Consider the following 22,196-nt stretch of genomic DNA (forward strand, 5'->3'; position numbering starts at 1 on the left):
CATTCACGAAACATCGTACGCTGTAGCCTAATGCACGCACATAGAATTGCCATTTAACCAACCCTTTAAACACACATCTATCATTGCGCAACTGACATTAAGTTCCCCTCTAAATACAAAAGGGCTAATAAAAACAAAAAATACATGGCTCCTACAGGGTGAAACAGGTGTCCTCAACATATGGACACCCTACAAGTGGAATAATGATTAAACATAAGGAAGTTATTTATCGAGTAGAAAATTGATATTGTCACGTTCATCATGTGACGTAGAAAGGGAAACTTATCATACGAGCTTGTTGCCAGTGACTGCTGCGTGAAAACAGCGATTCATTAGTTGTTTGGGGACGGTTTTTTAAAAACAATGAATATTTTTTCTTATCATACAAATTACAATATACGAAGTTTTAATTATGATTTACTAACTTTCTGTATTTGGATTCCATAAGTGTTGATTATCGAAAATAAATGTTTTATTAATTTTGCATATCTAGATATCGCAAAGCTCGAGATGAGTTAAAAACACAAAATAAGCTCAACTTAATTAATTTACTAAGTGGTAGGACTTTGAGGAAGCCCATCTGAGTAGCAATAGTAGTTAGTTGTGTTCCGGTTTAAAGAACGAGTGAGCCAGTGGAACTACAGGAACAAGGGACTCCCACAACTTCATGAGGTTGGTAGCGCGTTGGTTATGTAAGAAATGGTCAATTCCATACGGCGCCAGTGTGACCACTTACCATCAGGTAGCCCATTTGCGCGTCCGCCACGTAGGTCATAAAACGGCTTTGGATAAAATTAAGCGTCTATATCACAGATGTCGGGGGATACGAATTCAGAGCGTGGCATGTGTCGCCTCACATGTTGTCACCACGATTTAAATAGCATTGCATTTTGTTACCTCGACAATGTCACCCTCATACAGTATTCGAAGGCGATTTTTCAAAATGATTAATGTAGTTTTTATTCTTTTATCCTTGGATCCGAACCTGTAGGTTTGTGATAGTATATTTGTCTGATAAGACGATAGTTAAATAATCTTACCTTGTAGAACTATGTCATAGGTATATTTCGGTTTCGGTCGGCACAACAGGCCCATTTTGATGGCTATATCAATCCATCTATTATCAAACAGCTCTCTATATTGTATTGGAGTTGGAAAGTAAGTAAAGTTGTATAAAATTATAGGCACAATTTTGAAATTATTACAGGACGAGAACACGGATACACGACGACGTATACGAACATAAGGATTAACAAATATTTGTTCGTTTAGTAGTACAATGTTGTTCTCGATGTTTTGACATAAATAAATATAAAACGATAATAACTAGAAATTGTTACCAGCATTTAATTCGATGGAATTAGTAAAAATACTGTCCCATCAAAAACATAAATGTAAAAATGAGAGCCAAGTTCAATATTATGATATATACCTTGGTTGTTGACTTCAACGACAAAAGAAGTGAGATCTAAATGGGTGCCAAGTTCAATGGTCCTTCCTGAAATGTATTTATAACTACATAAAATATAATTTTTTCTTATAACTTAGGATAATATATTGTTGTCTAAGGTCTACTATACTCATAAGTACTAAAACGGAAATATTTGGATTAAAAATTTAAGGGTGGTATTCAACTCGTTATATATTCACGTGAAGACCTTAAAATCTACATTAAGACCGGCTGTCATAAGTTTTGATTGCTGATTCTTATATCATTTTTTTACAGTTATTACAGGAACTAAGTATATAAGTGTTCCTAATAGACCCAATAAAATGAAAAATTATAATAAAATGATAAAAATTTACCAATTACAGATTTTTTCCTTTGTATTGGCCTAATTATCTACTTGCAATCCAAATTTGAACTTTCTAGGTCACCTGGAAGGCAGTCAGTGATAAAAATGACGATTTTTAGACGTTAATATCTAAATAACCGTTTGAGATCCGTTTATTAAATCTATAGGGCAGTCAGTGATAAAAATGACGATTTTTAGACGTTAATATCTAAATAACCGTTTGAGATCCGTTTATGAAATTTAGAACACATATGTATCTCACGAGTCTCTATATATGAGCCAAATTTGACACGTTTATGTCAAATAGTTTTTGAGTTACGAGGTGGTCAAAAGTCGCTCCAAATGGTTCGTGTAATATTACACACGGTGCTGCTCGCCAGTTCTGTTACTTGAACTTGGCTGACACGCTAGCGCGTGTCTAGATACTAATTCGATAGTCCAAAATGTTTTTATATAGTTTTACAGTATTTGATTAACTTTTAACTATTAGTATGACAAGGTGTTAAATATTAACAAGTAAAATAACGTGTACCTAATCACAATATTAATGATATTGCTCATGTCGTAATTTCACTTGTAATTATAATCGATATTTATAAATAAATAAAGAAATAAAGATACATTTTGTAAACGAAGACATTTAATAGGATTTTTCGTGCACGAAATAGATTAATGACGTAAAGGTCATGAACTTTAAACCTCATTGAAAGCAGGAGGGACCTATTATCTATTTATATTTCCTTTTGTCAATGGCTACCAATCAATTTCTCTGTATCGTTATATCCTGTGTTCCGTTCATTACACGTTTTATTTTCAATATTAGTATTTAGTCTAGTTTATCTGTTATTCTATACTAATATTATTATACGAATTATGCGACAATTACACTGTCTGTCTGTCCTTTCTCGGCCAAACCACGAACCCGAAATCTATGAAATTTGTTGCGAAGCAAGCTTGAACCCAAAAGGACAGCGCTACTTTTTTTGTCTAACACCTGACGACTAATCCTAACACAACAGCGTAGCCGCGGGCGACAACTAGTACACTAAATACGTATTAATTATTATTTATCAGGCCCAGGCCCACTCATACAAAGCCTAGCTTGGCTTAATGTTAAGTTTTAACTATTAAACTTATCAAAGATTAGTACTTTTTAACCTTATATGTTCCTAATGATAACACTGGCATGCTTACCTAATCAAATTGAATCACTACAATACAGAGTAATGTATTATTTTAGAATAACTAGTGGACTATACCTAGACAGTGTCAACAGTTAGGTGACAGTCCTTCATAACGTATACACTATATTTAATTTTAGGTACAGTTTCAAATTGTCATTTGGTAATCTACGAATGTTCTTAGTCTTTAGTTAATTAGATTTATTTTTGAGACAATGATTACCGTTAAATGTAGGTACTTACACAATGTCTACAGAGTGTTCCATAAAGACTTGTAAAAATTTACTTGGTGGTACGGCTTTGTGCAAGCCCGTCTGGGTAGGTACCACCTACTCATCAGATATTCTACCGCCAAATAACAGTACTCTGTATTGTTGTGTTCCGGTTAGAAGGGTGAGTGAGCCAGTGTAATCACAGGCACAAGGGACATAACATCTTAGTTCCTTAGGTTGGTGGCGCATATGTGATGTAAGGAATGGTTAATATTTCTTACAGCGCCTTTGTCTATGGGCGGTGGTGTCCACTTACTATCAGGTGGCCCATATGCTAGTCAGCCAAACAATGCCATAAAAAAAAAATTTTGCATCGATACGTTTAAGTAATAGTACAAGGCCACCTGGATCGGTATGTTTTACTTATTTGCCGCCATAGAGCAATACATGTGATGTTGCGAGGTTTGAAGGATGAGTGAGCCAGTCTATGGAAATATTGGTCAATATTTCTTACAGTACCAATGTCTATGGGCGGTGGAGATCACTTATGGTACGGATGACCCATCCGTCTATACCTACATATATACTAAATAAAAAAGAAACATTAATATTATATTACTAACAGTATTTAATATTATATATTTTAATCGGTTCCATGTGCTTCGTACACAGATTTAAATATGTATATAGAATTGTATTGACTGCCAAGCTAAATAGTTATATTTATTTTCTTATTGTATTTTATTTAAAAAAGTTATTTAAATAAATATGCTTAAAAGTCGGCAGGCTAGAATCTCTCTCCATCTTGATAACCAGCTTATCCAGGGCCTGGTTAGAGCTTGCTACCTCTAAAATAAATTGAATAGAAATAAAAGCATATCACAAGCAAGTAAGAATATTGCATTTATTTTAAAAGGCTTATTAAATTTAAAGTAAACCGCTTCACCTTTCAATGCTTTTCGGGGGCGATTGGTTTAATAATGCTGTGTCTTCTTCTTTCGAATGACAAACCGTTGATCATAGAAAGAGATAAAAACAGATTAGTCTCATGACTAAATTGTACTCGAGATTGAACATAATTGGTAATATACAAATTTATGGCCATAAGAACAGTTAAGTTGTATTTAAATGTAAGTGTTACGAAATTGTTCTAGGGTTCGTTATCCCCATGTACATTACAATTAGGATATTTAGTAGGGGTTGTTGCGATTGTTCCCGGTGACTGGTACGAGCGTGACGTTCCGCTCCGATGCAGACACCTTACACTATGGTCGCTGACATGTGGGAAACGCGCGGGAATTTTTTTATTTTAATTGCTCGTCCAAATTATAGATCGAAGAACATAATTATTAGTATTCAATACCTATATTTTCTTATTCTCTCACATGTCAATTTTATCGCGGGAAATGATTTAACTTTTACAATAAAAATATTTATCGTTCTCAAGCTACAAGAGTTTGAACAATATATATATGAAAACCCGATTTTTTAAGGAATAAAGAGGAAGAAGAAGCACAGGAAGACAGGTACGATGGGAGTTAAAGTTCTTAAAAAAATGTTTTTTTTATCGTTAATGTTTTTGGGAATCAAATTAGTGTATTAACTTCCTATCTATTACGAATACAATATAACCTCATAATATATATATTGTCTAAATAACACACTGATAGTTAAAGTGCACGTGTAACCGCGGTTCTACGACTACGAAATATTTTTATTACTTTTTAATTTCAAAAAACACATTGAACCACACATTGAGTAAATACAGGTTTTTTCATCATCAATGATATCAAATCCAATAAGAATGTTGGTCTATTAATAATAAATTTCAGTAATACGAATGTATATCGTAAAGTGATTATTTTTCCTTAGAATCCACTCCAGTCTGACATTGTCCAAGCACTTGCCCTAATTGCTCGTCAGTGAAGGGTGCTTGACATTATTTATTCTTGACAAATAAACGATTAAATCGATATAAGTATACAACTTTGATGAACAATTTTGATGGTTTAATAATAATAATGCCTTATTTTTTTAAATCTATTTTATTACACGAAAAACGTCTACTTAACGAAACAGTAAGTATAGTTGTTGGATATAAACAATTTTCGTTAAAAGTAGGACAAATAAAATAGTCTTAGCAATGAAACATTTTCGCATAATGCATAAAGTTCATTAACAAGGAAGTACCCGCAGTCTCCGATAACGAGTCTACGAAGTCTAGCGATAACCGTGACTAATTGTCCGGAGCTATCGTATGCGGGCTGGACTTCTTACGGGCGGAAAAATATCGATCGGCAGCCAACACACCACCTGTTCACAATAGGGAGAGCGCACCTGCCGCACAAGCTAGCGCGACGCCGGCACGCGCGCACATACGCACCGGCATTCGATCGAGACACAGCTTTGGCGGCGGGGGGTTGACCATCGCGACGTCACACCGTCCGCGCGCCGTCGCCGATCGATCGACTACCATCTTACCGCACCACCACCACCATTGAGTCAGGTACACCCACTCGACCTTTAGCTATTGTTGCGTTAGAAAATTCGGCGAACAGTGATTCACAGTTTTATTTTAATTACAGGAATGTAGTTAACTACGATGCACATAACGTCGGGTTTGTCGCCGGCGTCCGGCGAGATGCTGGACGCCACCGTTAATCTCTACGGCGATTCAGGAGAGCAATGCGGGTTCTTTGCTATGGACCACGCGGTCCCAGAATCTTCGCACACTGTTGAAATCGAATATGTGTATGAGCAACCTGAAGCTTATGCGTATTGCACTGAGGAACCGACAGAAATACAAGTGGAGCAACCTACAATTGATGTGCCTCCACCGCCGAAGAAGAGCCAACAGAAACAACAGACAAAGGTTGCCGAAGAAGAGCCGGAAACTGATTTGACGAATCTAACGTGGTTACAGAACATAACTAATATAATGGCAGTGCCACAATTTCCTATACCGCCGATGTCGCCTAACCCACAAGTGAAACCGCAACCTCAGAACACGAGGCTGCAGAAGTTTAATCAGACATTAGCAAAGTGCCAGAAAGATTTTATGGAGAACAAAGCAGAATATCAAAAGAACAGCGAGAGAAAGCCACCTTATTCGTACAGTACGCTTATATGCATGGCCATGAGGTATAATAATGACAAGGTGACCTTATCGGCTATTTATTCCTGGATCAGGGAGAACTTCAAGTATTACAGGAACGCGGACCCCACATGGCAGGTGAGCGTTATCTACTCTATACAGTAGTAAACTCTTCCGATCAGATTCTAATAAGCGGCAAATCTGTTTATCTGATAAGATATCGGTTAATTGAATTCGGCAAGTCATTCAAGTGTTGTAGTGACATTACATATAGATAGAAACCCTAGTAATCTAATAAGTTTTTATATATAATTTATCTGTGTGTTTGTATATATTTTATAATATTTAACGCTGATATTTTATTTCGTAAACGTGCACCTACGTACATTTACTTTTCAGCGATTATTAATAAGAATTAATATATGATATTGTTTTATTTGTCTGTTTTTCTTGGTATACAATAACTTTATTATTTATATGTATTAACTCTATATTTTATAAATAAAATAGTTAATAATTTTTAAATAGGTAGTTATGAAAAGGAATATAGTACATATCGTTTTAACAATAAAATAAAATATTCTTGCAGAATTCCATAAGGCACAACTTATCTCTAAACAAAGTGTTCGTCAAAGTGGCGCGCTCAAAACAAGAGCCGGGCAAAGGAGGCTTCTGGAAGCTCGACCTCGCTCATTTAGAAGGAACTAAGCGAATTTCCAATAGACCTCATAAAAAGAAAAAGAACAATGAACAAAAATTTGATCCAAAAATTGCTGAGGAGAAAATCGCAGTCGACAACATTCCTCAAGTGGAAAGTGTAGATATTATGGCTAATGAAATCAACCAAGCTGTGACGTTACATTTGCCGGAGTTCCATCTTCCAACATTGCCGGACATTGACATGGAGGCCAACATTGGAGCAAATGTTATTGTTGAACCGGTGGCGCCTCCACCGCTGATACCAGAGGACGATCTATCTTCCTGGCTGCTAAATCCTACAGACTGGGAGGATCTACAGTTGGATGTTCTCGACAACTACTTAGACTCGTGTTTCAAGTAAGTTACTGTCAAATAAAGAGTTTAAAAGGGTCGTTTAAAAAAAACTACGGCGTCTGCGAAAGAAGTTATTTTTTATTAATGAATAAATTGTCTTTTTGATATAAGGTAGAAGTTTGCACTAAAATTCAAAGAAGTTTTCGTATTTGCATAGATTTTAGAATTTCGTGAAATTTTAATGAATATTAGTGACCTTTGACATTAACAAAGTATTTCTTAGATAAATTACTGCAATTGTAATACAAAGGATTAAAGATTATTAGACGTTGCTCAATCAAAGCTCAGTTGGTTAAATTAGTGCGATTTTAATAAAAAATAATTAGTTTTGTGTAAAAAAGAATTTATTGAAAGAAATGAACACATTTTAATTTTACATAAATAAACTATATATACACATTTGTAGTAATATAAATACTATGTATATACAAAGTAGGTGCCTTATCCTAATACATAAAAGTCATCATTTTTTTAAAATATTTGTGATAATGACGACAATTTTACCGCTCAGTATTAGACGTACAATTAAACGGATAAAAGCTTAAATTAAAAATCAATAGTAGTATTAAACAATTAAAAAAAAGTTTTTATAAATCTAATTTAATATTATATAACGTGTCACATTTCGTTTTAAATTTTTTATTTATGATGAAATTAATGATTTTATAATTTAATAAGAAATAAAATACCGTTTGAATTATTTATTGTGAAATTGATCGTATTTTTTGTAACAAGTTATGTAGGATATAGTCTTTAATGAATATGCAATAAGCATTATTTCTGCTTGATAAGGTTAAGTGAAATGTTAATATTAACCAAGAAGTCAGACATTCCGTCCAGTATTATTGTGTGCAGTATTGCATTGTGTAAGTTTTGCTCAGCACAAAGTGAATTATTATATTTATATATTTAAAAAATATTTAACGTAACATTAGTATTAATTATGTGTGTTATAAAGACGCATTATTTTTTGTAAATAATTTTTCTAGTCGATATTTATAAAGAGTTTGTGAAAAGTTATTTGATTGCACAAATTTAGTTAATTCGCATTTAGAATGTGTATAAATTAGAATTAGTTTAGTTAAACTTCCGTCCGTTTCTTGACTAGACTATATGTGATGATAACCTTTGACGATGTTAGAGTAGAAGTTAAACTGACAGTTGAACGCAGCCTTATTCAATCTGATAAAATATATTATGGTACTATAATGTCTTATAAAAAATATCCAACATATATACATATATAGGCACTGAAGGTATTAATAAAATAAATTAATTGCTTAATACAAAATCTCAGACCCTACTTAGAAATGGTAAAAGTTTATTTGAATATGAAATGTAACAAGAATTTTCATAGATTAGAAATGTACTAGGCAAATTAATATCAGCGGCTGCGGAAAAAAAACCGCCTTTTTAAAATTTCCGCTGTAGGTTAGACCATAGATATCCCAGCGAGATTTTAGAAATCTCTGGTTGCTCTAGATTTTATATTAAATACATAATGAAAATGCAAAACGTTTCTGAGTGAAATTTAACCATTTATACCTGCGTTAAATAAATGTTAATTGATTCTATTCGAATGGTGAGTGAGCCATTGTAAACAAATAAATAAGACTACTATGTTGAAATTCTAATGCCCATATTGGTAAATAAGATATGTCTAAAGCTTCTTACAATTGTAATATTTATGGAAAAAATAATCGACATTTTACTGTAATAACTAAAAACAAAATGTAATTACGTAGAAAAGTTGTACTTAATTTTTTGTAACTAACGCAATTTTATATAACGCGGGTTTTTATCCGTACATTTGTAATCATAACGAGAAGATGTTTATAACAAAATTGGTAGTCGCTTTTGTAGAATTACCTGTTTGTGACTAAAGTTAGAAAACTTATATATATATATATATATATATATGTATTATACAAGAACTAGAAGCCTGAACACTTTGATGGAATTTTACTTCGCACGTATTTTAATTTGAAAGCAATAATGTAATTTAAAATTGAAATTAGTACATAATATTTAGAGCAAATACATATGAATGTTCTTTTCATAGTCGATCAGTACTGAAGTAATAATTTGATTATATATTACGATTCAAATATGTGAAAATATAAATGATTAATTTATTTATCACTGATGTGCTTGAATGTATTAAATTTTTTGTACTTGTAGTAATTTTAATTAGTTTTACGAAATGGTTGTTTCAGGAACGTGGCTCAAAATATGTATGAAACATTTGTCTATAGAAGTGTCCTTAAATATATTAATAATAAAATGTTTAATGCAGCGTTTTATTTCATTGCGTCTTAAATATTTATCCAAATCGTGTGAAAAAGTGATTTTAATTTAAGTAAATACCTACTATTACCTTTTCTACCTACTTTTATCTATTCTATACCAACCTACAGTGGTAAACTACAGCGTTTTATAATTTTCTTAGTTTTCCGTATTATATAAATAGTATTAATAAAATAGTGTTTATTGTTATATTATTATTAAATGATATTTTTGTGTGTTTTGCCTTTTTTGGTTTCTCTAAAACAAAATAAGTATACGTATTACTGGATAACTTTAATCAGTACCTACCTACTTAGCCCTACTGGTATGGATTACATCTATTCATAAGTTATATAAATCTCGTACAATAGGTTTCGTAATAAATAGTAACAGTGTAAAAATGAACGGGTGATACTTCCTGGTAATTCTATAATTTAAAAATTTTTTTCATCTCACTGGGCAAGTATTTAATAAAAAATCACGAAAAGAAATTTTATTACAGAAATCTACTTTATTAATATTCAAAATTTCTTTAAAATTATTTTCAAAAAATATATTAGCCATCATAGCTATTGCCGCGTTAATATTACCACTTGGCAATGTTGGCAGCACTGAAGCATCGACAACATACAGATTGTCAATTCCTAAAACTTTAAATGTTGTATCAACAACAGAATTCTTCGTTTCAGGCAGACCCATCGCACACGTTCCTACTGGATGGTAGCTTGTTAACGTAAGATGCTTTACATAACATTCTAGGTATAAATTTGAAAACATTTCGAAGTTTTCACATCCAGGGAACGGAATGTTATTTAAATGAGCTCCTATATTTTTTAAAGATTCTGTTTCAATAAGTTTTCTTATCATATGAACACCATTTACTATTGTTCTTAAATCATCTTTGTGGGACAGATATTTAGGATCTATAAGTGGAGGTACAGTAGGATTTTTACTTTGTATGCGCACTTCACCCTTACTTTTAGGGTGTAGTAGTAAAGTTAAAAACGTTGCTGTGTATTTATCAAAAATTTTACTAAAATAGTCGTTCCATACAGTATCTCTTATTTTTAACGTTTTTCTCAAATGACTACCCCTATCCGCTGATATGCCAACTGGCAATACCATGAATTGCAGATTTGGTGATGTCTCATTTTTTGTTGAAATAAACCCTATTACTTCACATCCTGGTGTAGTGAGAGGTCCCTTACCATTAAAAAAATATTGGAATACATTCCACAGATTCATAATATCAAACATTTCGATTGATTGTGAATTATTAAATAGTACCAAGTCTAAGCCTGTACCTATATGGTCCTGTAAGTTTTTTCCAACTGGCAAAGATTTGACAACAGGTATATTAAGAGAATTTAATAACTTTTCTGGTCCAATACCAGACAATTGCAGGATTTTAGGTGAATTAAATGTTCCTGCACTTATGATAACACCCTTTTTGGCAAAAAGCGTCATTCTCTTTGGAGTAGTAATTTGAGCACCAATACATTTATTTTTTATAAAAAGTAATTTTTCAACTAAAACATTTGTAAAAACATATTTCGAAGTTTCTAGATTATAAGATGTGGTCCATCTTTTGCCCTGATTTTGGGTGACAATGGATTTCATGAAACCAATTCCAAAGTCATGTTTTAATAACTTAAAATTTAATTCTTTGGCGGCTCTCAACACTGCTTCACCGAGGTTACTGTCATATTTTATATTATTGAGATGAAAAATGTTTGATTCTATATATTTAAACTGGTCCTCTATGTATTTTTTGTTGTATTTACCATGAAACCATTCAACATAGTGTGATGTGTTGCCTCGAATATGTATCATATTGTTCAATTTTGAAGATCCCCCTAATATTTTTCCTTGGGTTTGTTTACATCTCTGTAACAATTTGAATCATTTAGTGTAATTACTAATTGTATGCAATCAGAAAAAAATTGATATTACAAGCATGACATAAAATCAAAATATACTTTATTCAAGTAGGCTTTTACTTAGCACTTTGGAATCGTCATTTAACAAACTATATTAAGTGAAGTTACCACCGGCTCGGAATGCAGATTCTACCATGCAGATCCAGCAAGAAACTCAGTAGTTACTATTTTTCAACATTTAAAAATATAAAGTCATGTTGGTTAAATACAATTACATATGTGTAAAATACATCCTGCCTGGAAGTTAACAAGTATTAGCTCCATGCTTTTTTATCATCTATATAATCTTGTATTGAATAATATGTTTTCCTTCTTTACCAATGTATTTTTTTTACAAATGATTTGAAATATCATAAAGATTATCTCTGTTATATTTTGAGAATTCTTACAGAATTTTCCATTGCAAAGCATGCATTTTCTTGTGGTTCTGTTTCATAATTCCAATCAAATACAGATTGGTGTAATAAGGGGCCAAATGCTGGAATATCATGAAAGGAATGGCCTCTGCCCCCGGCCTCTAACACTATAAATGTGTAGTTAGTTTCTTTTGCTATTCTATGTCCTATTAATGAGCCAGCTGTGCCAGAACCCACTGTAATTTGAAAAAAAAATATATTTATGAAACAAATCCATACGCTAAAACTGCGTTTTGATAGTATAACAGAATGTTAGATAGATTCTTGAATATTGGATATACTTACCAATAATAAAATCATATTCAGACTGTATTTCACCTAAAAATAGTGTAGAAAACAAATCGTAGTAGAAAACTAAATAAGTAAATAAAGAAAAAGCATAAATACCAATACTAAATAAACATAATTGAGCTAAGTGAATAGGAGACATTTTAAATATATTAATGTCTTGTGTTTACATTTTTAATTATATCATTTATTTAAGGTTATTTTTATAAAAACATAAAACTGACACATGTCGACTGTCAATTTAGTGTCAACCACTCGTAAGTTATATTAAATGACAATGAAATAACAGTATCCTAATTCTTTCAAGACATTTCTTAGATTATACGTAATTAAACCATTTTAAAACGTTGAACAATATATTTAAAATCAGATATAATTTTACTTCGATCTCATTTGTAAAATCAAAATACAGTTTATTCAAGAGGGTCTTAGAAGTTCTTTTAGATTTTATCATTATTAATTCTAAAGAATTAAATTAAATTAAGAGCTATCATATTATTTTACTATTTGAAATATATATTCTTGAGCCTAAAATATAAATTGCATTTCCTATTCTTCCAAGACAAAATATTATTTAACTTACATGTAAATATAGAAATTTTAAGAAACATTTTTTTAGGCTAGGGGCAAGAGGAGTTAATTAAAAAAAACTCTTAATAGATTACGAATTTATATTATGTTGTAGCTTACAAATGTAGTTAGTATATAAAAGCATCATTTATAATTTATATTTAAAGCTAAACATATAAAATCTGAGGTTCTAACTTTAATCTATCAATAGTTTCTTGTGGCATACAGTATGTAGGATTAACACGCTTTATACTAGAATTTCCCAATAGAGATAGCCCAGCTAGGCCAAATAATGTATGGAAGGGGTCTGTTATGTCACCAGGCCTATCACTGAATCCCCCTGTTTCAGCATCTTGGCAGGCAAGGATATATTGTTCTAAATTTTTCTTGTCTACCCAATGTATCCTATTCAACATTGATAAAGATGACATTACCCACCTGAAATTTGGATAGAATTAAAATGAAACATGATATAATCATGAAATGAGCATATTTTGGTTTAATAGACTTTTACAAGTAATTTTAAAATGTATGTTACTTAGATATTGGCAAGGATTTTATTAGTAATGTAAATATTCTTTAAAATTAAAATTCACTACAAATAAAAATAAAATGTATGTAGAAATAATTTACTTACCAGGAGTAACACAAATCTGGCAATTTTTCAGGTCTGCCATTAAGTCCACCACTTGGCAACTGCCTTTCACAGAGCCACCAAGCTAGTTCATCACATTTAAGGGCATCCATACGTTTGCATATTGATAGAGTGCCGACACAACAGTAGATTAGTCCTGTAAATTATATTTAATGTTATATAAATTATATATAATATTTGATAAAAATTGTCATATTATATTATTAAAATTTCAGGAACATACAAAACATATTTTTAAACATTTTGTACAGTGAAGTTTTTGAGCATGGTAACACAGTTAATATATTTAATTCTTTGGCTGCTATATAGATTAATGAAGTGTAAATAGTGTTTGATAAAACAAGTACCAGCATGACTCTCAGATCCTGGTTTTGATCCAAATCCACCATCAAAGTTCATACAACTCAATACAAAATCAACTGCTTTGCTAACATTGATGGCATCAAGTCGATGTAGCAAGGAGAGGCACATTACAGCACAGAATGAGAACCTTGTATCAACTTCGCCCCATTTGTCTCCTAAAAATGATTTAAATATAATATACAATACACAGCTTTTATGAAAACATATAGTTTATATTTTCATAGATGCAAATATATAGTTTCTTTTTAATATAAACTTTTTAGCCTTGAGGTAAAAGACCTCTATACGGCAGGTTTAGGTAAATTCATTTGCACAAACAAGAAAAAATAATTTTAGACTTTAAAGGAGAATTAAGTATGTATCACAAAGAAACATGTGTAATTAATTGTGCTGACAGAGGACCCTGTTTTTTATTACAATACACCTGTTTATAGCAACGAAATATGATTGAAAATCTTACTTATAAACAGTAATCATACCTATAAAGCTTCCATCTTCTTGTTGCATTGAAGTCACAAATCGTACCACTCCTTCAGTATCAATTGCATCCAATCTATCATACATGGCTAAAACCTAAAAAATATTGTTCTTTAAAGTTTTATTTTTTGAATTTATATTTCTTTATTTGACTAAGGGCAGCATGTTATAAAATTATTACGAAATATAAGTAATCTTAAGAATAAGATATTAATATAATTTACATTAGAATATCTTTCTAATGTATATTATATTATAGTTATTTTGAAAATAAAATTGATATATACCTGCACAGCACTCAATGTATACAGCATATGTGGATCATGCCCATTGCTAGCTGAAAGGCCTCCACTCTCACTGTCTTGACATGACGAAATGAATGCAATTATTTCTTCCTTGGGCATTCTGTTATAAAAAAAAAATGGACTTTATAATAATTATTGCTTGTAAGGGACAAGTCATGAAAAAGTTAAACTAGTTCACACAATTAACCTAAAATATTACCTAGAAGATTGGTCCATAAGTTCCATAGCAGTAAGACTCCAATATATGCCAGACATACGCAAATATTCTGTCATACAATACTCATAGTCATCCTTATTTACACCGTAACTAGCCAGGAAATCTGAATGTTTCTGTAATAGAAGAGTTTTTGGTCGATCCTCAGAGAGAACAACATCTTTTGTCTTAAAAGACATTTTAATTTATACGTTCAATATATAGTATAAAACTAATTCATCTAAGATTATGTATTTTTATTAAATTAAAGAGACATTCATATTGCATTGTCAATTTTCTATTGCAAATTTTGTCAATGTCACTCATTAATACTGAGTTCTGACTACTGACATAAAGTCGCTGTTGCCAACTGCTGAACGATTAAGTAAATTTAGTAAGGCTATTTAAAAAAATAAAATAATATGAAACCTTGTAGAACTAAAAGTAAAACATAAGCTTTTGGGAATAGCTACTATTTAAGATAATAAGTATAACTGTCAGGAATATGACAAATCATTAAAAAGTAATAAAATTGTTTTTGTCTCATATTGTCTTTGAATAACTCTGTAATAATACTTTTATAGACATTTAAAATAGTATTTAAATAAAAGTAATTAAGTTATTATTGATAATAAATGACTTAAATAATTGATTCATTCGTTACATCGTTACACATTTGTTACATTAAATAATTAATCTTATATTCTTTATGTTTAAACAAGTCGTCGACGAAAATGTCATAATTGAAAATAATATTTTTTGTAGTTGATTCAAATTAAATAAAACTTTAACCTAAGTATATCAAAAGGAGCTCGTACACAATGTATTGTTTTTTAATGTACCTATTGAAGTATTATGGAATAGCCGAAAAAAGTTCATTGCACACCTCGGTAGTAAAGCGACTTTAGTTTATTATTTCAGTTTTAGTTGTTTCCAGTTGTGTCTAGGTTAAATGTCACCACCAAATGTCACATATGTGGAGATGAAACTTTTAAATTTGTAAAATATTGTATATATTGCAGGTGCTGATTTTGGAGAATGCACGTTCTATACTTGCATTTCTAGTCTACAATATAAATAATTATTTCAGTTAAATAGATGATTGATGTTTCACTAGGATTAATTTTATTTACCTTTTGTTGGTCATTAATTAAACTAGTCACTAATTGAATTTTGCTTGCCTGCTTTGCTAGCACGTCGGTGTTAGCCTTAATTAACTAATTAAGTAAACATTGAAATAACATTTACTTTACAGTATTTTTCTTCAATATCATTATAAATATATTTTTCAAGTCTATACTTAAAATGTTTATGCAGCTAAATAAGTGACTTCTTAGAAGGATATATATATATACCATGATTGTATTTAGGTAACATTATGCCCGAAACTTTAAATTAATATGCGAAGATTGCAAATTTTGGTATAATGTTAATTTTTGTTCCTTACAGCTGGTAATTTTTCTTCTCTTTTATTGCGTACCTAATATTTAATTACGTAATAAAAGAGAAGAAATAAATCTTTGTCCAGTTTAGTATGATTCTGTTTTTAATTATACGATAAAGGCCCGTTCCGTAATTACGTCAAAATATATCGATCGGTAAATCAAATCGACAAAACTTCAAAATCCAATATGGTGTCTTTTTGAAATTTTAAAATTCATCATCTATTTGAGAAGTTTACAATTCAAACAAAAGAAAAGATTGAATAAATTCTTTCGTATTTATCTTTTTTTTATAATATATGTACGGCGGACGGGCAATTGTGTAATCTGATGATAAGTGGTCACCACCGCCCTTGATTTGACTGATTGACTCTGGCGCTGTAAGAAATATTACCATTTAACATCGCTAATGCGCTACCATAATTTGGAAGCTGTGTTATGTCTCTTGTGTCTGTAGGTACACTGGCTCACTCACCCTCAAAACCAGATCACAGCAATGCTATGGCGGTAGTATAGCTGATGGGTAGGTAGTACTTATTCGGATGGGATTGCACAAAACCCTTCCATCAAGTAAAGTACACTATGATTTGTATTCTTAATTTAAATCAAGATGTAAGTATGTGTTATTTTAATTTATTTACCATCTCTAGTACAATTCTTTTATAATTTTGTCTTTTCACGTCATTATCGAGTCGAACTGATTACGGTTTATGATTTAAGATAAAAAATAATCCCGTATCTAAATAAATTATAATGAATTACTATGAATTTACAGACAGTTGTATAGTGTATTGTACAATTGTATGACATTTAACAGTTATAATAACTTTACGACAGATAACTACTATCAGAGATACAAGGGGCAATAAACAATGAAGTTGACCGCTCGATAACGTTTACAAAATAAACATGTAATCACAATGACGTAAATAAGTTAAGACTCCAAGAGAAAAAAAAAACAATATATTTCTTAATTTGTTTTTCAGTTATTTTATTTAAAAGCAAGGTATTTTAATTTTAAGCTATTTTATTTAGGTAATTATATTTTTGGTAATAATATTTTTAAACTGGAGAGTTTCTACGTCACAATTTTATTTACAAAATAATTAATAATTATAGTTTCAGCCCGAAGATTCTATAATATGAAGTTCTTTTAGCGTTAAATGCAGGAAAATGCAACGTAACGTTAACATAATTTTCCGGTTTAACTTTGATCACTTTTACCGTGTAGCTGAGTGGTTCAATTAAAATGCTATAGAATTATTATAAACATCGCTGTTATTGAATAAATATAAAAAAGCCGACATGGCCTCGGGTTAGAATACGTGCAGAGAGGATTAGCCGCAAAGCCTTCTTATTAATTTAGCAGTTAGATGTTTGAGAATGTAACTTTATTAAAAAAAAAATGTTTTTCTTCAGAAATTAATTTAACGAAAATATCTTGATTATTTGAGTTTGTTTAAGAATTTAAAAGTACTGTCTCGACAAAATATTGTATTCATTCAAATTAATGTATAATAATACAGTCTCATTGATATAGTATAATATATTTCCTATAATTTAAGTGATACAATAAAAATAATAGACAATTATAAGTTAATTTAAAGGCTCACTTTAGTGTCAGAAACGTTTTACTTCGAGTGTTACATCGCATCGCAGATAAAATTTAATTTATACATAATTTAAATTAGGTAGAATAATGTCGCATGTAACAAAAACATCAATGTAAATACGGCCTAATAGAGTACTTATTTGAATGAACATCGTATCATCCCGGAGTGGCGGTTACACGCGAAGCGAGCTACAATTACTCTCGTTTTAATCGCGAACAATATTATTTTTTATATTTCAAACACTTGAAGGTAAGTGCAACACTGTAAGTAACCTTTATGATATTATTATTTTTATACCATGTTTTGCAACCATGTAGTTTAATTATTATTTATGATAAATAATCAGTAGTTTTATAATTAAATAAATAATGCGAAAGGTATATAATATCCCGCCATTGAAGCTTATAATTTTGTTTTGAATCACGAAATAAAAATTACAGATCAATCAAATCAAGTCATATTATACCTTGCTATGTTGTACTTAACATATTTATATTTTAAATCTAAATTTCTTTCTATGAGAAAGTAAAATTGTATATGTATTAATTTAATTGATTATACTTAAGATAAAATTATGAATATGTAGCACACTATGCAGTTTTATTTACTAGTTAAATTTCCAGACAAACTACATTCGACATGAAAATTGAAATAAGGGAGGAATGCCATCCATCTATTTAATTATATATATGTAATATCAATAATAAAATAACAATAATATATGTAACTCTAAACATATTATGATAATAAGTAAAATGAATAATCCATAATGTTTGATGATTGAGTATCGTGAGACGTGAAATGTTATTTGAAATATTTGTTTAGATGTTTGAATGGAAATCCTTTGTTACTGCGCTAAATATAATATATTTTCATATGTTGTACGAAATAACAATAATATTAATAAAATATCAAAATATTTTAAGTAGAAAAATCAAAAATGTAATACCCACCAGTTTTTTTAAACTACACCTAATTTTAACAGTTTTTATTTGTATATTTATGTCTATATAAAATGAAATAAATATTTGTTTTATCAAATGCTACGTAATCCTCAAAATTTACATCTTAAGTAGCAGTCTATCTATCAATATAATTTACAGGTTGTCTGACAACAATTTAATAATTTCACTGGCAAAAGTGACAAATATTTCACTTTATACTATTAGCATAGTTTACTTTAACAATCTTATCTTCTCTGTAAATATCACCTTATGTCAGCCATTTAATGGGTGTCAATTTATAACAAAATGACGTTTATGAAGATCGAGTCGGCTTGCGTAATTGTTATCTTATTATCGAGAGAACATAATATTTTTATTAATTTTTGGTAATTTACGTATCTGGTATATCCGTTACGATAGCAGTTTCTCATTAACTTTATGAGCTATCTGTACTAGAGGATTAAATATAAACATGCGTCTAATATTGAATAACTTTATTTTGTTAACCTTTAATAATATATAAGTAAATTAAAATCGGTTACAATAAATAATCTTACATACAATCTTCCTCCTGTTACTTTGGGCGTAAACAATCTTAGCGCTTCCACAGATAAACGTTTGATATGTAACATTGTTGCGTCGTGTCGTGGGACGATGAGATCAACGGATTACCAAGTTACTGTCGCACCTTGCAAAATGGCACGTTATGATTTTCTAATGCGAATTTTTACATTGAGTAACGTCGACTTCCACAACACGACGTTTTATGACGTCTTTATATGTAGCCCTTACTCAAAGTGAATTCTTTTTCTTCTTTCTTACGTGATGATTGATTTACATCTGACAAATTGTTTTAAAACAACATACATACTGTATTATTTGTTTAGTCATAGATAACGCGTACATAATATTAGAATATTTAATTAATTATGGAATGATAAACATTTAGATACCTATCTGTAGTGTTGTGTAACATAAATTCAACTCAATTTTAACATTTTATGTTTTTAATTAAACCATTAATAAAAATAACATTAAACTAAATTCTATTAAACAATAAACATTTTTTTTATAGGTGGATACTTAATCCAGTCGATATAATATTAGCATTTAAACGAAAACGATCGGTCGTCGTAATAACCATTGACCTAGACGTTTTATAAAGGTCACTTTCAAACTAAACGTTCGATCAGAAGTCATTAATCAACATAAGGAACTTAAACTATTTATATCTGATTTGATAATCATAAAGGGGTGATGTAGGACATAGCAGCGATGTGATTTATTAGAAGAGCCTATTAGAAAATTATAAATGTATTGATTTTGCTTAAAAAAAAAAAATCGTGTTGAGAACAAATATAAACTGTCTCCAAATATTTAGGTGAACGACCTTATAAAGGCGTACAGATAATTTTATTTTATTACAAATACTATATTAATCTATTAATCACAACAATTATCATATGATCTGTTTCTTAAAATGTTTCTGTCATAAATATTAAAAGTGCTCGTTCACTCTGCTTGAAAAAACCTAATCCAAACAATCGTGGCGATCTTTTTGTTAAAAGTCTAACAAGTATACTCGTACTCATAAACAATTCTTAGGTCAGCAGAAACAATGCTATGCTGAGTAAGACATTTATCTCAGTAAGACGTTTAATGTGATATTAACGATCTGTAAAGGTATTCTATAAGAAGAAACTTGTAACTCACCGCAGCACTCGAGAGTGAAATGATAGATTGTGAGATGCCATATTCATTATAAGAAAATTAAAAAATATAGGACACCCGTATAAAATGGCGTGTCACCATAATTCGGTTGTCAACATTGTAAGACTGAGATACGATGTTAATTCTTACTGAATCGCATTGCTGTAGAGCTAAAAAGTAAAAACGAGCTTAACATATCCAGAAAACTATAGTAAAATGTCTTAAAGTGTAATGCGACATTAACTACAATAATTGAAAGGGTCATTCATATAAATATACCGGATTTTTTGAATGTTTTATTTTCAATATTTTATGAGTTATGTAAAAAGTGTGAAAAGTATTATTACAGAATAGCACTATTGTTTCTACACCGAGAAAAGTTGAGAACAAATTGGTTTGTGGCTCTTGATAGTTTTTGTTCGCATCTTAGAAAGCGTCGTTATAACACTGTCCTGATCTAGCGGCTTGCTAAGTGTTATCAAGAAAATGTTTTAAACTATTTTTAAAGAGATCTTTTACTAATTTATAATTTAAACAAATACTAATTTCAGTTTACCACCGAAAAAAAATTCCTCGAACCAGAAAATAACTTGCGAAAAAAAAATGTCTCTATCTATGATCTTGACATTTTCTACAATAATATGATCTTATTGAAATAACTTGTTGCGGCTCGCGTTTTAGGGGTTAGGCGTGTGTTGTGTGGTGCGCATAAAAAACTCTATGTCCTTAGTCTATGTTCTATTTCTTATCGTTATCCAGTATGTATTGTGAAATTACAGTCAATATTTTAATTTCGTTTTATGATATTGATTGAGATGGTTTATTTGTATGAGACTTTGGGACCCAGTTTATATATTGCACGTATAGCCCTCTTCTGCAACAAAAATATCCTATGTATGTATATTCAGCTACAATACGCATGATAAGCCTATTAATCAAATCAAACAGTGTCCCACAAAACAGTTAGTCAGTTCTTTTGCTATCTGGTAAGAGTAGTTACAAGTTTATACTTATTTCTAGTGTTAAGAGTGTGACTGTTATTTTTCTGGAAAAATCTACACTAAGAGTACCTAGTATTTGTGGTTTATCATGTAATATGAAACATTAATGTAATTTTATTGCGTCTCGATTGTTACATGAAATTTCAATGCGTTTGATTATGTTAGTCATACTTTGTATTTTATGATTTATTTTGTACGAAAATTCTTATAGCAACATTCTTTTGCTAGAGTGAGTGCGTCTGTTGAAACATTTATTACCAAATATTCCAATATGAGTCTAGAATTAAAATATAATTTAGATATAGGTTTAGGTTTATGTAGGCTCTTAGAAGGAATTTTCAACAATTTACATAACTGAAATAAGTTTTAAACTATCGTTTCGGAATGTAGTTTCTACCGCTTCTCTGCAAGAAACTCAGTAGTTACTTGTTTCCGTCAATGAAATTACATAGGTAGGCACGTTAATTATAAATAAATGTTTATATATTCTACAAACGGTTTCCAACTAAACTCTTTTTAATAGTAGTTAATTGAGCCTTATTATTAATGTTTTAACATGAGATTTAAATGTTGTGATTTGTAAAAGTAGAAGACGATAAATGAGTATTTTGTTCAAACGTTGCATTTCTGGGCAAGGCCTCCTACTAGTAAGAATAT

At 30.6% G+C, this 22,196-nt stretch overlaps 4 protein-coding genes across 4 annotated transcripts in view; 2 read left to right on the forward strand and 2 right to left on the reverse strand.

Annotated features, from left to right (window-relative positions):
- Positions 1-5,560: 5,560 nt before the first annotated feature.
- LOC113396991 (forkhead box protein J1-B-like) lies at positions 5,561-7,900 on the forward strand. The gene is made up of 3 exons (XM_026635113.2): positions 5,561-5,695; positions 5,775-6,421; positions 6,873-7,900. The coding sequence occupies exons 2-3, from the start codon at positions 5,792-5,794 to the stop codon at positions 7,341-7,343; spliced, it is 1,101 nt and encodes a 366-aa protein (XP_026490898.2). The 5' UTR covers positions 5,561-5,695; positions 5,775-5,791; the 3' UTR covers positions 7,344-7,900.
- Positions 7,901-9,852: 1,952 nt separating this feature from the next.
- On the reverse strand, positions 9,853-12,503 carry LOC113396990 (ecdysone oxidase-like). Its single transcript, XM_026635112.2, has 3 exons — positions 12,264-12,503; positions 11,952-12,154; positions 9,853-11,509 (listed from the first exon to the last, which is right to left on the reverse strand). Exons 1-3 carry the CDS (start codon positions 12,406-12,408, stop codon positions 10,070-10,072), a joined length of 1,788 nt encoding a protein of 595 aa, XP_026490897.2. The 5' UTR covers positions 12,409-12,503; the 3' UTR covers positions 9,853-10,069.
- Positions 12,504-12,924: 421 nt separating this feature from the next.
- Positions 12,925-15,108, reverse strand: LOC113396982 (geranylgeranyl transferase type-2 subunit beta). The gene is made up of 6 exons (XM_026635100.2): positions 14,836-15,108; positions 14,619-14,736; positions 14,334-14,427; positions 13,839-14,009; positions 13,474-13,627; positions 12,925-13,274 (listed from the first exon to the last, which is right to left on the reverse strand). The coding sequence occupies exons 1-6, from the start codon at positions 15,027-15,029 to the stop codon at positions 13,004-13,006; spliced, it is 1,002 nt and encodes a 333-aa protein (XP_026490885.2). The 5' UTR covers positions 15,030-15,108; the 3' UTR covers positions 12,925-13,003.
- A 2,906-nt stretch (positions 15,109-18,014) lies between these two features.
- LOC113396983 (galactokinase-like) overlaps positions 18,015-22,196 on the forward strand; it is a 34,129-nt gene continuing 29,947 nt past the window's right edge. The window contains exon 1 of the mRNA XM_026635101.2: positions 18,015-18,133. The gene's annotated coding sequence lies outside the window, so the exon portion shown is untranslated. The remainder of the gene's footprint in view (positions 18,134-22,196) is intronic.

This window comes from Vanessa tameamea, chromosome 9, assembly GCF_037043105.1.
Source record: "Vanessa tameamea isolate UH-Manoa-2023 chromosome 9, ilVanTame1 primary haplotype, whole genome shotgun sequence".
Classification (NCBI taxonomy): domain Eukaryota; kingdom Metazoa; phylum Arthropoda; class Insecta; order Lepidoptera; family Nymphalidae; genus Vanessa; species Vanessa tameamea.

Bases quoted from the DNA above. Each gene is read 5' to 3' on its own strand.
- LOC113396991 (XM_026635113.2), top strand. From the start codon at position 5,792: ATGCACATAACGTCGGGTTTGTCGCCGGCGTCCGGCGAGATGCTGGAC. The intron at 6,422-6,872 runs GTGAGCGTTATC...ATATTCTTGCAG, and splicing joins ACGCGGACCCCACATGGCAG to AATTCCATAAGGCACAACTT.
- LOC113396990 (XM_026635112.2), bottom strand. From the start codon at position 12,408: ATGTCTCCTATTCACTTAGCTCAATTATGTTTATTTAGTATTGGTATT. The intron at 12,155-12,263 runs GTAAGTATATCC...TTCAAATTACAG, and splicing joins TGAATATGATTTTATTATTG to TGGGTTCTGGCACAGCTGGC. The intron at 11,510-11,951 runs GTAAGAATTCTC...AAATTGTTACAG, and splicing joins GCTTTGCAATGGAAAATTCT to AGATGTAAACAAACCCAAGG.
- LOC113396982 (XM_026635100.2), bottom strand. From the start codon at position 15,029: ATGTCTTTTAAGACAAAAGATGTTGTTCTCTCTGAGGATCGACCAAAA. The intron at 14,737-14,835 runs GTAATATTTTAG...TTTTTATAACAG, and splicing joins CTTATGGACCAATCTTCTAG to AATGCCCAAGGAAGAAATAA. The intron at 14,010-14,333 runs GTATGATTACTG...AATCATTTTTAG, and splicing joins AGAAGATGGAAGCTTTATAG to GAGACAAATGGGGCGAAGTT.